The sequence below is a fragment of the Leptopilina heterotoma genome, unplaced genomic scaffold (assembly GCF_015476425.1).
Source record: "Leptopilina heterotoma isolate Lh14 unplaced genomic scaffold, ASM1547642v1 Lhet_53, whole genome shotgun sequence".
In the NCBI taxonomy this organism is placed as follows: domain Eukaryota; kingdom Metazoa; phylum Arthropoda; class Insecta; order Hymenoptera; family Figitidae; genus Leptopilina; species Leptopilina heterotoma.
The window spans coordinates 530,566-548,081 of NW_025111115.1; the positions used below are offsets into that span (position 1 = coordinate 530,566).

General features: G+C 28.8%; 1 protein-coding gene across 3 annotated transcripts in view; it reads left to right on the plus strand.

Annotated features, from left to right (window-relative positions):
• The window catches only part of LOC122508246 (serine/threonine-protein kinase 25), a 56,378-nt gene that overhangs the window by 22,264 nt on the left and 16,598 nt on the right, over positions 1-17,516 (plus strand). Inside the window, exon 1 of one of the 3 annotated variants that reach the window (XM_043621489.1) lies at positions 12,034-12,598. The exons of the other annotated variants lie outside the window; for them this stretch is intronic. Coding sequence (XP_043477424.1) covers positions 12,314-12,598 — 285 coding nt within the window. The 5' untranslated portion in view covers positions 12,034-12,313. Of the gene's footprint in view, positions 1-12,033; positions 12,599-17,516 lie in introns of those variants that run through there. 3 annotated transcript variants of the gene reach the window in all.

A 17,516-nucleotide genomic window follows, 5' to 3' on the forward strand; every position in this document is an offset into this window, starting at 1 on the left:
ATTTGACCTATTAAATAGAAGAGGCTATTTTGAATTGAATTCTTATGATTGGCTTGGCTTAACATTGAGTGTTCAATACAGTACTGTATTTAATAATACAGACGCATTATTAAATACAGATGAATATCTTCTGTCTGTGCGACTAGTTTCCGTGTTTCACGTTTCGGTGCATGCGTAAGCGCAATGTGTTACTGGTTTTAAAACTATAATATGATTGTACATATATGTAGAGAAAAGTATGGAATAGATGTTCTAACATTAGTGTATAACCCTTCACGATAAACTCGTCGTCGCCTTTCACTTCGCTATACTTTACTTCATTATCTCTGTGTGTACAGAGAGTTGTAGTTGTTGTGCAACGACATTTTAGTTGGAATATTACGAAATGCCATGCCGAGCGCCGAGCGCCGCACACCGGGTACCGGTATAATATCATCTAGCCTTCATTTCTCCTCTTGTGGATTGCTAATGGTCGGAATTTCGTCGTTAAAGTGCATCTCCTATTAGCAATTACTATATCGAGTACGTCATCGAGTACGTGCACTTTGCGAGCCATTGACCGCACTTCTCTTTTCTAGTATACCGGAAGTCTTTTTTTATCCATCCGCCTCCGTGACTGTTACAGGAATCAAGCGGAACATCGCGATTACCTTGATCAAGTATTTGCCGCTACTTTATCGATCGTCCAAAGGGTACATCGACCAAACTTTAAAGTTTATTATGAAACACATGTTGCATTTCTGCATCGCTGCTTGTTGATTTTTCAAAAAAATTATTATACCACTTTTTGAATTACTAGCTAATTACTTGCTAATACTTCCGTACTTTCCAAAGAATTAACAGATCTGCAAATTGCTTTCAAAGACGAAACAAAAATTAACTACAGATGATACTGTATCAGCATCTGAAGAACAAACAACAAACAATTTTCTGATCTGAATCTGGTATTAAATTTTGAAATTTCCATCTAGATCGTATACTATCTGCATCAATTTTAGTTGAAAAATAGGTTTTTCAAAATATGAATATTATCAGTAGAATGGTTTGAATTTCATTGCAGAATAGTTAACAAATTTCTTGAAACAAGAACTGATCATCCTCTCTATTAAATGTGTCATGAAGAATCAGAAGTTGATATTTACAGTAAAAGTTATGTTGTATCAAATTCAAGGACATATCTGTATTGTGATTAATAATCGGTTTCATCTTTAAATAAAAGCGAGAACAAGGTTAGTATTTTCCCATCCGACCTCATTGGTTGGAAATCCGTTATGTTGTCCGTAAGAGCGTAAAGATTAAAACCATGGTACCATGATATTGATCGTACACACATTTCTAAACTGATAATGTAAGTCTATCGACAAGATTATAGTTATTTTCACAAGGAATGCAGGATTAATAATGAAAAAAGTATAATTAATCACTGATTTAATCATTTCAAAATAATAACTTATGTGTCCGCAATTCTTTGACATTTGTCATTTTTAATTTTACTTTCTCGCTAAAAATATCTTTAAATTTCATCATTTTACCACAAGTTCAGGCCATGTTATCATTATCACAAATTTGACTTGTACTAATTAGTAGGTAGTGGTACTAATTAGTAGTGATTATATAAAATTCGAGGCAATTATTAACAATAGTGATAGTTGCAATTAACACTATAGTCACTACTAGTAATACCAGTTCTATTTAACCTATTTTGGTCTTTTTAATCCAAACTTAAAATGGAAAAGACAACTTTGTCGAATGAATAAAAAAAATACACGGACATTCCGGTAACTTTTCTCTTATTTCGAGAGATCTTATTGAAATTAAGTATTTTCCCTTTCTAGTTTAACTGTGGAGCCCTTTTTAGAGGCAAAACTGTAAACTAAAATCACACACACACAGAATGGTAAACATTATTGTATATATTTTGTCCCTGAACATCGCTCAGGCGTGATGTTGGAGACAATAGAGCATCAACAATGCGATTTCCGGTAAATACTAAACTGTTTAATACGGAGATTCAACTGCACCTAGAAATTCGTTTCGTTGCCTTAATTTTCCTTATGTACAATTATGCGTTCTATATGTATATGTATAGCGGAAAAGTATATTTTCAATTTGAAAATAGAAAATACAGTAATTATCTAACATTGTTAACATCCATCTATTATTACAGAGAAAAAGTAAACTGTGTCACAGCAAGCGTTGGAAAAAACATGTAAATCTACAACGTAACATCTAACCCTTTTTTTGGATCTTTTTATCATTTCTTTGACGATTTTTACAGTTTGTGGATTTTTTACAGCTCCGAGTTAATTTTACTAAGCCCAGAGTTGATTTTACTATTCTTAGAGTGAATTTTTACTATTTCGAAAATTCTCACTACTCCCGGAGTAAACTTTCACTCATTTCCGAATAAGTAAATTTTACAGTGTTTCCAGATCACTATAGCGCTTTCACCCTAGATTGACATTTATTTTCCACTAAAAAATTTTTTTTTCCACTAAAAGTATCTGAACGCAAATTTTTTGAATTTGCACATTGATTTTTTAAAAGTTATTTAAATAATTTTGCCATAAAATATAATAGTTTAACATATAACAATTTACTACTATAGTTAAAGATATTTTTAAAAAATTTCAAACATTTATTAATTTTAGGTAAAATTTATTTATGATTTAAATATTATAAAAACATGCTCAAAGTGCGTTTTGTAACTAGATTATGAGTGAGAAAGTATAAAATTACTTTTAGGTAAAAAATACTAAAAAATCCACTAAACAAAAAAAAATATACTAATTTTTCTACTAAAATAATCCTCCCACTAAAATTGCCACTAAAGAGCCAAAATCTCACTAAATTTAGTGGAAAAACCACTAACTTGACAACACTGAATTTAATTTTAGTAAATTTAGGTGCCTAAGAAGCACAAAACTTTAGTTTATATTTTTAATTTTTTGAATGAAAATACATTACAATCAATATAAATGACTAATCTTTAAGGCGTCATGTCATCACATCGAAATTAATAAAAATTGACTTTAGTTTTAAATTAAACACAGAAATTTTTAATCAAGTAACACAAACATAACCTTCAAATGATTTGCTTCTTAAATATCTTTCTTCAATGCTTATTAAAAAATTATTAATTATTAATATTAATGACTGAAAATAATTTACATTTCTTTTTACTAAAATTGTGATTAAAAGAAAAACATTCTTCTTTTGTTCTAGGTAAGTCGCAGTATCGTTTTACGAAGTTGAGGAAGTCTGTAAGTTACATTATTATTTTACCGTTTTGTCCAAGTACGTATAAGTTTTGAGATATGTCGTCGCATAGAAATCAGTGCACCGTGAAGAATACATAGTCTGTTGGTTGGGTTTAAAACTTTTAGAATAAGGAAAAGAAAGCTGAGGACGCAATAATTTATTGGGTTAGAAACAAAAATATTTATACTAATATATAAATATTCATAGAAAAATTAAATAAATATTCTTCTCCGCATGCTTTTTTTGTGGGAGAAAGAATTTTTGTTAAGAACCATTAAGAACGAATTTAAAGAAACTTGTTGAGAAGTCTTTTTTTGCATTAAGAAAAAAGAGGATTGTCCCCAAAAAAAGGATGAGAAAAAAATGTGTTTAGCCCTCACTTTCATGCGAAATATTTCATTTATTCGTGTAAATATGTATACCGTGAGCTAATTTCTCGCCACGGGACCAGGCTTATACACACTGGGTGTCTACTTTCGGTTCTTTCCCACTCCAATATGGAATCAAGAGTTGGAGGACTCCCGCGCCTTTCTTCGCGCGGTGTAGCCGCATGTCAGTTCGCGTCCATCCGCAGGTAATAACTGACTGATCGAAGACGACGACGACGATCGAAAGATCGAAAAGAGGAGGATCGATCGATCAATCGATTGAAAATCGAAAACAAGCCAATTTTACAGTGACAGTGAATATTTATTTATCGACAAAGTGTGTATTAATACTGTGCCAAACAGAAATTCATCAAAATAACTTAAGGATTTATCATCAGCATTTTATTTCAAAAGAGGATAAAGTGTCTCCCGAAAGAAGAAATTGTGTAAAGATTGTTGAGAAAAGGATAAAAAAATGTAAGGCAGTGCATTTTAGGGCACAAGATAATAATTCCTCCAGTGGCTGGATTATGTAGAGCATAAAATGGCTGGTGCCGCAGCCTGCGGGCGTTGTAGGCGCGGAAAGGCAAACAAGTAAAAGATAAGAGCATTGAAGTTACACTCTATGCCATCAATAAATTTGTAAAAATTTAGTCTCCTCTTTTTAAATTTATAAATACTTTAAACGAACTTTTAGGGTTTTTTAAATGAAATTGGTGCGTTTTTTTTAGAAAACAAGATTTTTTTGAAAAAAGGAACATGTGGGGTAAAACGGTATAAAAAATAAGATCGGAATAGGTATACTATACAATTTTGAAAGAGGTATTTTTTTATCGAACTTAGAACTGGATTCTTAAATTAAATATATCTAAAGGCGTTTCGCGTTTGTAATTTTTCTATAGAGATAATAGGTTGTTGGCATTTGGAAACTTTCAATTTGCCACCGTTTTACTCTAATACACTTTCTGAATGAGGTTAATCAATATAGTTGTTTATGACAAATATAGTTGTTTATGTCATTCCTTGTGGCAAAAGTCATTCATTTTTTTAATGCATTGTGCAATCTATAATTATCATATAATTTTTATGATTATATTTTTATAACAGCAACTTTAGATTTAAGTTTGAAAGGTGTGAAATTATAACGATATCCTGTTTGAAGTGTTTTATATCCGTTTTGATTTCGTTGACCCATTTGAAAATGTTCGTATCACTGATTTTTGAAACTTGTTCATTTTTTAGAGTTTTTTGAAAATAGGTTTATTTTTCTTTATAAAAGCAACTCTTATCGAAAGTATTTTTAGTTTTTTTCTTGTATTTTCTTTAGATAAGATTCTTTTAAAAATAGAATGACAAGTATGTGAAGAATTACTCTCAGGCTCTTGAATTATTTAGAAGGTAATTTTTCTTTAAGTTTTGAAGGAAATATTCTTTTATACGTTTTGTATTAATTTTCGTGGAACTTTTCAAAACAACTACATATCTATTTTTTTAAATTTTCAAAAAATATTCTCTTATGTTTTTCTAACAACTTTGGGTAAAAATTTCGAAACACTTTTCAGATGAATTTTTCTAAATTTTGAGAAAATGTTCATATAGGTTTGTATTAACTTTAATAAAAAATTTTAAACAGCTGCTAATCGATTTTTTAGTTTTGATAAAATATTCTTTGAAGTTTGTATTAATTATTAGTGTAAATTTTCATACAAGTTGAAATATTTTCTTAAAATAAAAGGCAAAATAGTTTGAAGATATTTATTTTACAATAATTTTTTAATGTCACTTTTCTAAGGATATCAAATTGAGACAAAAAATGTATTAAAATAGTTGCGAAGCAACGTTTTGATACGTTTTTTTGTCTCAATTTAATATCCTTAGAAAATCTGTGGTAACAGAGACAGATTGTTTTTAACTGAAGAATTATTGCTCTCAACCATCATCGGCAAGTAATGCAATAAATACACTTATTACTTATTTAATTAACATAGCAATGAAAAAAGTTGAATGGAATTTGAAAAATGGTGTTAAATTTACATGTGAAATACTTTTTTTTTGAATACTTGAAATCGCTTCCACGGAAATATTTTATAATCACCGTATTAGAAAATAAACAGTGATATGTTGTTTCGAATATTCGAATTATTTAACGATGAAGTAAAAGATCATTAATGAGATCTTCTTAACTTTCTTCTCTCTATTTTATATCGGAAATTGGAATCTCGTATTTTTTGAAAGAGCTGGAAAATATTCTTTTTTAAAAAAATATTTACATATATATTAGGTATCTATCGGAATCAAATCCCTCTACGAAGTAAATCTTATCTTATTTATTATTCATAAAATTTTTTCGAATTTAAATATATAAGATAATTGTTATTTGGGTATTGCATTTTGTTTTCCGGTTGTGATTCGAAATATCTTGATGGGCTTTTAAAGAAAATATCTATGTAATTATTACATTGGTCATTCTCACCTTTGTTTCATAATTATGAAGTATTGCTTAATGTATTTATAAATTACGTTCAACGTTGTTGTTGATTATTTTTCTTACTTGGAAAATTTGAGTAAGTTGGAGAGAATAAAAGTAGGGAAATTTAGCGTATTTTGCACGCAGATGTTGCGCGGACATTTTTATAATGTTACAACATGATGTATTTTTTTGTCGTAATTATATTTTTTGTACTTGGAATGCAATTCCTGAAAGAAAAAAGAATTGTTATTTTTGCTCTAATTTTTCTGATGATACATACATCATATCTGCCGCTGAATCCATATCGGAAGAAGTTATGAGCATAATCTGTATTTACATAAAGAGATGGAACAAAAATTGCGGTAGAAATTGTAATTGATTACGATTAGTGTCTCTCTTATTGCTTACGCGAGAACGAGTTTCTTTAAATCGCTTTTCGCTATCCTGTAGGGTATACATATAATACGTCTCGAGTTAACTTGTGCTGTACTTGTCCATTTACTTTCACTATGTTTGAGAAAGTGAAAGACACCAAGTGACCGAACTCTTATATAAATTAGATGTTATTTCTTCTATAAGTGAGAGAGATAGAGAAAAAACGAGATTTGAAAAAAAGTTGTTGAAATATATATGAAAAAACTTTAAGGGATCATAAAAATGATCAGCTCGAATCCTTTCGAAAAACTTTTTTGTACCAAACGTCTTTATTGCTTCGGGCGTACAGTCCACATAGTCCGTGTGTATAGCGTGAAGAAATTATTTATAATGTTACGCTTTTGTGAAATTAGATATTTAATGTGACAAAAATTTGATACACATCTTTGCGGAGAACTTGGAAAAGGCATTAAATGTGTAATGGCGAAAGTCTCATTTTCTCCATGGCGATGGCCGTAAGTTTTTATGTTTGAAACTTTTCTCTTCTTCTAAAACGTTTATATTGGTGTACTTGTGCCTTTTGTCACACACACACACACACACATTTTACTCTCTTTTGCTTTAATTAAAAGGACTTGAGTTAACTTTCAGTTTCAAGGTCTTGAATTGTTTGTGTTAAACATTCAACGTGCAAATATGCCGATGTGCGCACTAACAAGATATTCTTCATTTTGTTAATGTTGATGTGATTCTCACACGACAAATGAGGCATTTTCATGTTTCATTTACTTTTTTAATTATCCCTCTCTCCAGTTACAAAAAAAAACAAAAAATTTCTTCTTTTTCCCAAAAAAGAGCCAAAACCACAATTTTCATTTTTTCCAAAAAAAGTGGCCAAAACTGTGCAATCTGATTGTTTTAGTCAGAATTCAAAGCCAAAAAACTTCATGAAGACCACGCTAAATTTCAAAATGATGTACATATTAATGAAACGTTTGTTTAGTGGCACAGAATAGTTACAAAATCTGGTGATCACATACTGAGAGTTATTTTCGTTCATTTAATGTTCGAGACTTCAAGTACATGTTAGTGATGATTATTTCAACTACAATAAATTATAGTTTTTAGATATTGATTTTTAGAAACACTTGTTGTTATTATTTCTTGAAAGTTTATGCTATTGGTAATAATTATTGCAACTATAAACTAGTGGTGTGCACGTTGAGCGTTTTTCGATCGTTAAATTCTCTACTCTACAATGTCGAGCATATCATCAAAATAATAATTAAAACAGTTGTATTTTATAGTTTTTCATTTCTTTTATGAAAGGAGGCGAAAATACAATTGATTTCTATTTTCTCGACGTGCAATACTACTAAATTATGGTTTCTGTAAATTTAAAGTAGGAGAAATTACTGCTACAGTTGTTTGAAATTAGTAGCAGTTTACTATTTGTCCGTTAGAAGTTATCAAACAGAATTCGGATTTTCTAAACATGTTGTTGTTTCTTGAAACTTTATGCTGTTGGTAATTGTAATAATTATTTGAACTTAATTTCGTTTGTAAATTGTATGGTTTCTGTAGTATTGAAAGTAGAAGAAATTATTGCTACAGTTGCAGTTTTTCTGCAGATATGAAATCGAGACAAAAAACGAATGAAAAGTGTTATTTTATTTGTAATTATTATTTGGTGTAGATTATTTTGTTTTCGAAAATTTTTGTTCGAAAGTGGAAAAGGAGAAGTTGCTGATTGTGAGAAGAGTGTGAGACAGAAGCAGTATGTAAGATACAGTTACAACTTTTTCTCCTGACTCCTTGATGCTTAAGCTTCTTTCTTCAAGGTTACGACAAAGGAAATCCTCTCTTAACACTAACGCACACTTTACGGTTGATGATGCAAATGCGTTCCATTGTTATTCTTTTCACGATGGAAAAAAATATCATCGACAATCGAGATAATTTTATGATTCATGTGCGCAAACATGTTCACCAAGTAGATTATAAAGATATTTACACTTTTTTTCCAAAGCATTCTTCTTACAGTTCGTTTTGTATCGTATTATTGAGAGAAGATTTTCCCAAGGTTTGGGTTTCAAACCAATTTTAAATTTTATCTCTTTTTTCCTTCGTAGGTACAAAACAGTAAAACAGTTTTATTTTGTCGTCTTATTTATTCTCGCAATGGTTGTAAATAAATTTTGTGTGAAACATGTTCTTTTTCTGTTTAAATGCAAAATGTTTTTATGGGCGTTTGTTGTCATTGCCTCACTCCCTCTATTGTTCTATAAAAGGACGTGTCACAATTATTTTCACGATATGTTGCCTAATAAAGCGATCCTTTCATAAAATCACCTACGCATCACGATTAGCAATTAGCAATGACAGTTAACATCTGTCAATAAATTGAATCCCGGCTCGAAGGAAGTTACGTGACTCTGTATACAATGTTGTCTATTACCTATTAATTATTTATCTATTTTCATTTTCTGTACTCTTTTATCTTTTCGTGTCTCTTAATTTATTACATAGGAAAATTTTTCTCCCATACGGTGATTATTATTATTTATTCAAATTTATTCCGATTATAAACGAATTTTTTGTTTTCTATTGCCTTTTGGAAATAATTTTTCTAAATTACATAGAGTAGTTTTTCATTTTAATTTACAATTTTAAGATCATTTATCAATGGGATAAACTTTTTGTATTAAAAATAATAATTTGAGAATGAAATATTGAAAATTATTGTGATGATGATGACTAATTGCAATTCTCACCGCAGAGAGAACAATGAACCATCATCCTCTATATACTCTTCGATGTTGACTCCCTCTTTATTGTGTAGTTAATATTTCCTTATATCCATAAATAGATTGCATAATGGCTCAATAGATTTTTATGAATCTATAATTTTTTTCCGTCACATGCCGAAAGAAAATTGTTTTTATTCCAATAACAGAAACTCATTTTAATTCTTTCCATTATTGCTATTTTTATTATAAATATTATAAATTAATATCTTTATTACTATTATAAAGATTATTATTATTATTATTATTATTATTATTACTATTATTGGTGAAATAATAAAAATTATTTTATACTCTCTAAATTTGGATTAGTAAAAAATTATAAATATTTACTAACTTCAATTAGTGACTGACTTTTTGCTTTTGAATTATAGGAAATTTTGAATAAATTTTGAATTTATAGCATTTTGAATAAATAGCAAATAGTTTTACTAATAAATAGTAATTTCTACTAATTTATTAGTAAATACAAATTCAATAGCAAAAAGTCAGTCCCTGATTAGTAAAAATGTTTACTATGTTAGATTTAGAGAGTATAAAATAAAATAAAAATATTTTTTATGAAACTTTTTGTAATTTTTGTTGTTATTCTTGAAAATTTGGTTACAAGGCAATAAGAAAATTGTTTTTGAGCGAGATAAAAGGTGAGAAAGAAAGAGAATGTTTCTCTTGCAAAAAATATTTTGTTGGCAGAGACAAATATTTTTCTTTACACACACGAATATTCTTTAAAACGTACACGTAGATATATTATAAAAATTTGAAAGATATTTCGTAATAATTTTTTTTTTCAACACGGAAATGATCACCTTGAAGTAATATTCGAGCGTAATAATGAGTCTCTCTCTCTCTCTCTCTCTCTCTCTCTCTCTCTCTCTCTCTCTCTCTCTCTCTCTCTCTCTCTCTCTCTCTCTCTCTCTCTCTCTCTCTCTCTCTCTCTCTCTCTCTCTCTCTCTCTCTCTCTCTCTCTCTCTCTCTCTCTCTCTCTCTCTCTCTCTCTCTCTCTCTCTCTCTCTCTCTCTCTCTCTCTCTCGGGAATATGATCAATCAAGAATAGTTACATGTCTACATTTTTTTCAATCGATAAAAGAATCTAAACCTTGACGAAATAATTGTTTTTTTTCATTACTCACTCTTTGATTTCATTGGAATTTTTTTGTCGCCCGATTAATTTGATAATTTTAATTGTAATTCAATTTTTCCGGTAAACATGATAAAAAAAAAGGAAAAAATCTACACTGTAGACAAAATTGATAGTTTATTTATTTTTTGAGAGTTTTCTTCTATATTTAATATGGAATTTGTTGTTTTTGTTTAGGAATTCCTCTTTCGAGATATATTGAAAAATTTTGTTTTTCTCCAACCGCACACAGATGTTTGTTGTGTTTTATTTTTTATTTGCAAATAGATTACTTTGTTTATAAGTTCCACTCTGGAAATTTCTCTCTTGTAACGTCAGCAATATTTTCGAAGAAAAGTATTTGTATATTCTTTTGTAGAAAATATTTTTTTTCTATTCATTTCTTCTTTCTTATAGTTTCGAAAAAATGTGAAGCTTCAAACTTTTTGAGACATGAATATAAATAAAAATTGTTTTTTTTTATTTGATATTAATTGAAGTGAGTGAATTGCGGGACAATTATTATTATTATCGTGATATATATTAATCTAAAGTGACGGCGTGAAGAGGCAAACGGATGTTGATGAATTTCAATCGAACGGTGATGTGGAGCAAATTACGATACGACACCATTGCACTGAATATTCATCAAGGTGAACTCGTTTTCGTATTGAATTTGAATCACGTCCATAGAGAATCGCGAGAGATCGTTCCTCGTGCTTGACCACTTCCTGAAAAAAAAAGAAAAAACTTTTCCCCTATTAAAATATACGATCGCAGTATATTCATTAACATAGACCAACTCTCTCTCTCTCTCTAAAAAATACTCTCATTCTTCAAATATTAATTCCAATATATAAAATCAATTCTCATTTTTATTTTCAAACTTTTCTCTCTCCTTTAAATTTTTTTTAATGCTTCCATTTTTAATACTCTTAGTTTAAAATTTTATAATTCGATTATTAACGGCAATTCAAAGTTTTATTTCCGCTTTTTTAATCTTTTTTCTGCTTTGTTTTTTGTTTGGCAAATAGTTATAAGTCGTCTTCTTAAAATTGGAATTTTGTTTAAAGCTCTCTCGTGGGTAAATTAATCTTCATTATACGGGAGTCAAATTAAATTTTCCAATAAATGTGGACTTTTAAGCGCGTTTCGCCGTATGAGAGTGGAATCTAATCTCTACCTGTGAATTTTTTTTTCTTCACTCTCTGAGATTATAAAATTCATGATAAGCGTGCGAAGTGATAAGGGGAGCGTATATTTTTTTTAAATATAAATCCCTTTGGTAGAATGCTGTGCTATCAATCGTTTAATTACATCATTTTCAAATATGCTACTGTCGAAATTAAAAATTCATTTTTATATTTGAAATTAATAAAATACAATCTTTCCTCTATAAGAAAGCGATAAATAATAAAAAAGAGTACTAGAAAAGTAAAAAAAAATGTTGTAAATAAAAAAAATAATAGAAATATAAAATGAATCAAAGAAAAAAATAATTAGGTTACAGTAAGAAAGAAAAATATAATTCAGTCACTGGTGGAATGCCGAATATTAAAAAAAATCTACTAATTCTTGAGTACAAATATAATATGGAGAATTTTTATTCTATTTTCAGTGAAAATATTTTTTTGACCAAATTCATCAACTTGTTTTAAAATACTGCAAAATACTTTGGTGATTAGAGAAAAAGTGATAAAATGTTTCATTGTTCAACGATTTTGTTTACTTCAATGAAAAGAAATTGTGTGTTAAAGTGATTTTAAATTTATTGAAAGAGTGAAAAAGAACAGGAAAAATGAATAAAAGTAAACGAAAGTGATATTTGACAATTGTCCCGAAAAAGAAGTTTTCTTGATAATTAATAAGTTTAAAAATAACAAAAAGAAGAAGAAGAAGAAAAAGCAAAAAAATGCGAAACGGAGTTCAATCGCAGCAAACGGCCGTGATGGCACCGCCACACCTGAATGGCTCGGCGCAATTCATTTCCGGCGGATATGTCGGCTATTTGTCGCGACAACCTTGGGGTCAGTATCAACCCCAAATTCACCGAAGTGGCGGCAGGCCTTTATCGCAACCACCGGCACCGCCGCCTCCAATCTCGAAGAAAGATATCCAAAGACCCCTTTCAATGAATTTCAAGAGTTCCTCTCTTCTTCCGTTTCGAACCGCATCGCATAGAAGTGCAACGCCATCGGTGAGTTTGTTTCGAAAGAAAAATTTTAAAAAAGAAATATTTTATTTATTTATAAAAATAAATAAATGGGACAAGCTCTTCCGTATACAAATTAGTATACTCAACAATTTATTCATATAAGTTACTCTAGAGTAATTTGCGAAAATAAATTTAATTTATAACAAGATTTTAACCTCTACTATGTATGTGCCTATTTAGAAGGTATTTGAGAATATCGCTGTGTAATTCTGCAGGCAAATTTTACTAATTTTCATATAGTAAAAATTACTTGATTCTCTTTTCCCTTGCACGGAAAAAAAAGTTCACGAATCTCTCGTGAACTAGTATATCACTTTTGGATGGGACACAAAATTTCAAAATTTTCATTCACTTTTGATTAGAAATGGCGAACGTCAACGAAAAACTGAAACAAAGTTAATGAATTTTTGATGAACTGTTAAGGAAGAGTAGTTCGTCAAAAGTAGAGGTACAAGTTCACGAAAAAATCGTGAACTCGCGAGTGTCAGTAGTATGCGCAGTTCGTAATGCGCATCAAATATGGCTGATCAAGCATTCATCATTCAGTCGGTGTCATCGGTGTTTACATTCGGGAAAATTCTTTGATGAAAGTTATTATTTAGAATCAGTGTTTTTTATTACTTAGTGAATATTTTTGTTTGCTAATTTCCTTTGTGAAACAAATAATTCATAAAATGAATTAAAAGTTACGATAAGGGTTACGATTTCTACTTTGCACGGTCCTGAGTTTTACAGCAGACAAAGCTAATCGTTTCGTTTGTCGAAGGACAGTGTATCTAGATTTAGCCGTGGCGGTTAGTTGTTAGAAATATTATGTTATAGGGTATAGGTACTAGGTTCGAATCCCGTGAAGCGAATTACGAATTTTAATGGCGATAAAATTGTGTATTCTGTGTAGTTGGGTGCGTAATAGGCGTCAAGTTATCAAATAAAGTGAAATACTATAAAAAAGTAGTGTCTGGAAATTATTTTTTCTTGTTTTTAGCATTTTTTAAAAGTTCACGAATTTTTCGTTAACTTTGACGAAAAGTTCGGAAACCGTACTATGTTTCTAGTGAAGGAGTTGATGAAATTTTGACGAACTGTGTTTGTTGATTTTCAAGAATTTTGTGTCCCATCCAAAAGTGATATACTAGTTCACGAGAGATTCGTGAACTTTTTTTTTCCGTGTGTATTTTATATACACACTCTCTAAATTTGAATTAGCAAAAATGTTTACCAACTTGAATTAGTGACTGACTTTTTGCTTTTAAATTAGTAAATTTCAATAATAAATAGTTATTTCTACTAATTTTTTAGTAAAATTTACTAATTCAAAAGCAAAAAGTCAGTTACTAATTTTAATTAGTAAACATTTTTACTAATTCAAATTCAGAGAGTAGTAACTAACTTTAGTAAGTTTTTCCAAAAAAATTAGTAGAAATTACTATTTATTTGTAAAATTTACTAATTAAACATAAAAAAGTTTGCACACAAAGAAAACAGTTATTTAAACCTAATATAATGTAGGTCAGGGAACTTTTTAGAATTCATAAGATTTTAGTTTATTTTATACTAATTTTATTATTATTTATTTTTGTATTTAAATAATTGAATTCTCGTACATAGAATTTTCTCATAAAAATTGATTTGAAAATGAATTTCGGTTAAAATTTTAGATCATAATTTAATATTAAAAGCATTATATAGCATGAATTTTTAAAAATAATTGAATTTTGAATGAATATATTTAATTATTTCTGGGTACAGGAACATGAGAGTTGGATTTAAAATGAAATTCAATTGAATATATAAATATATTGGAATATTTGTTGTATCGTTTTGTCGCACTTTAGAATTTTCTTCCATGATGAATATTTCTTAACATAAAATTGAAGATTCCGTCATGAAAATTATATTAATAATTCCTTGTTTCGAAATGCTCATGATTATTCATAACTTTTGATCACGATATGAGCTGAGAACGCGAATGCATTTTTCCTCTCGCGAATCTATAGTCAAAGAGTCAAGAAGAGTACCGGTATAACAGGATCGAGAAAGACCGTAAGAGACTCGTCTTGTGCATTTCATTAAAAACAGAAAAAAAGAAAATTTTTTTCTTTTGACGTAAGATTGAAAAGATTGAAAACAAGGCCCACACACCAAGGTCGGATTATTGATTATTAAAATTTTCTCATATTTTCTCATTGTAGAAAGTATCTAATATTCTATATTTTTGTTTCATATTTCTTTTTTTCTATTATTTTTTACGAGCAATATGAGTCAGTAAATTTTTATTGATCGTCATTGACGAAATATTTTGAGAAGAATGTTTCTAAATAGTTTCGAACGTTCACATTAATGACAATATTTTTATTACTTTCGATAATTTGAACTGTACAAAATATTTTCTTTTTATAATTAAATAATTTTCATTAAATAAATTTTCAGTTAGGTTTTTTTGTCATTTTAGTATTGTAAATTTTAAAAATATTGGAGCACAAAAAAATACCTATTTGAAAATATCAAAGTTGTTATTGCAATAAAAATTTAATTTGAAAGGGAAATAAATAAAGAATTTTTAAGAACTTTAGGATGATAATTGTTATATTCTTTTGTTTTACACTATAATATTAAAAACTTATAAATATTTTATTTCATTTACATTTAAATTGGGAGCGAGATTACACACTTTAGTGTAAAATTTAACTTTTCTGGAAAATTCGTAATAATTGAAGTTTTATGAGTCGTAAAAATGAAAAGAAAACAAAACTAACTTTAGGATATTATCTAGAGGCGTTATCTGCATAGAGACCCATGAGGAAAATCACAAAAGTAAAGTGTTAAAGTGAAGTTTTTTTCCTTTTCTTTTTAAAAAAAACTAGTTTTATGGACCATTCATTAACGACAACACTGTGGAAAGATAATCCTCAGATAACAGACATTTTCTCTCAAACAAGAATAATCTGCCTTACAGATTTCATTGCGGTTGCATATTGTAATTATTTTAAGTATATCATCTACCTTTCACTGATATTTTAATATTCTCCTCGCAATTAAAATTTCACTTTTTTTTCATTTTATTAATTTTATTTATATTAAAAACAAATTAGATTTGATACTTGTAAATTTACTGAAAACATAAATAAAATTATGAACTGAATTAATAAATTTGTTTATATTAACTTGTAACTATTTTTCAATATAGTTTCTATAGGTATTTTCTTTTTTAAAATAAATAGGAATATATTAATTATTTAAAAGGGGAATTTGGTTCAATAAAATCTACAATTTTAATCTACTTAATAAAATATAGTTTCTTTAATATGTAAAAATGTGTAATTTATTTAACATTTTTTTTATTATTTCCTGTCAAGTTGATTGCATTTTTGATATTTGAATGCTAATAATAAATAACGAATTAGAAAATAAATAATAAATATAAAGTGAAAGTGAATAAACATATGACTGTCACGAGAGAATATTTGGAAATGTCACTAAATAATTAATGATAATGACTTCTATATTGAAAGGAAATTGAACGCAATAATAAATAATCTATATCCGTCACTCAAAAATGTTGTCCACCTGTCAATACCCTTTATATGTGGACGTCCACATAAAAAGGGCCCATATTGTCGGTTCCAGTTTTCGAGATAATCGCAATTTAGTAGTTTTGGAGCAAAATCTTAATTTTTTTTTTATTTTTTCTTATCAATCTACATGTTTTGACAAGTCGAATCATGCAGTTTTCATTAATTTATAGATAATTTAACTGTTTGATTTCATTGGTTCTTTAGAAAAATGAAAAGGGCCCATTTTGTCGGTCATTTGCAAAAGTAATACGTATTTTAAAAATGGAGGTGTAGAAAAATTTAAAACCTCTTGATTTTTCATCTCTAAGGTGTCCTGGACTGTAAACAATTCTTATCTGAATAACTTCTCAGAAGAACCAGAGATATTGATGCTAGAGTCTTTTTTTCGTAATTATCGAAATGAAAATTTGTATATTTCGTCAATTTTTTCATAATAGCGACTGTCAAAAATTTTTAAATAAGTTTAATATTTATTCTTTTTCTTCAAATGACACAATAAAATTGTACCTAATCATTAATCCTGTAAAAAAATGGTTTTTTAATAGAAAAACTGTCCTTTTTAGAAAAGGGCCCATATTGTCGGTTTCTCGTACTTAAGTATGAAATTTTTCAAAATTAAGAGGGGGGAAGGTTTTAAAAATTTAAAACTTATTGGTTTTTCATCTTTTAGGTACCGTGGACTGTAAACAATTCTTATCTGAATAATTTTCCAGAAGAACCAGAGATATTGATGTTAGAATCTTTTTTTCGTAATTGTCGAAATGAAAATTTTAATATTGCGTCAATTTTTTCATAATAGAGACTGTCAAAAATTTTTAAATAAGCTTAATATCTATTCTTTTTCTTCAAATGACACAATAAAATTGTACCTAATCATTTATCTTGTAAAAAAATGGTTTTTTAATAGAAAAACTGTCCTTTTTAGAAAAGGGCCCTATTGTCGGTTTTTAAATTAATGAATTAATTAATTAATGGGAGGGGGTGGTTCTAAAAATTTAAAACCTGTTGGTTTTTTATCTTCAAGGTGCCCTGAACTAGAAACAATTTTTATCTGAATAACTTCCAAGAAGAACCAGAGATACAACAATTAGTTGGTATCACAATCTTTAATTCCGTTTTTCTCGAAATGAGGTTTTTGGCGTTCTAAACTTTGAAATTCCGTAACTCAGCGAATTTTCAACCAAAAAAGTTCTAAGACCACTCAAAATTCTCCAAATTTTGCCAGGATTACGCCCATATAGATAACTCCAATAGTGCCAAAATGGGCCCTTTTCATATGGACGTCCACATATATTAGATAAAGATAGGATCATTGCCATGATTAT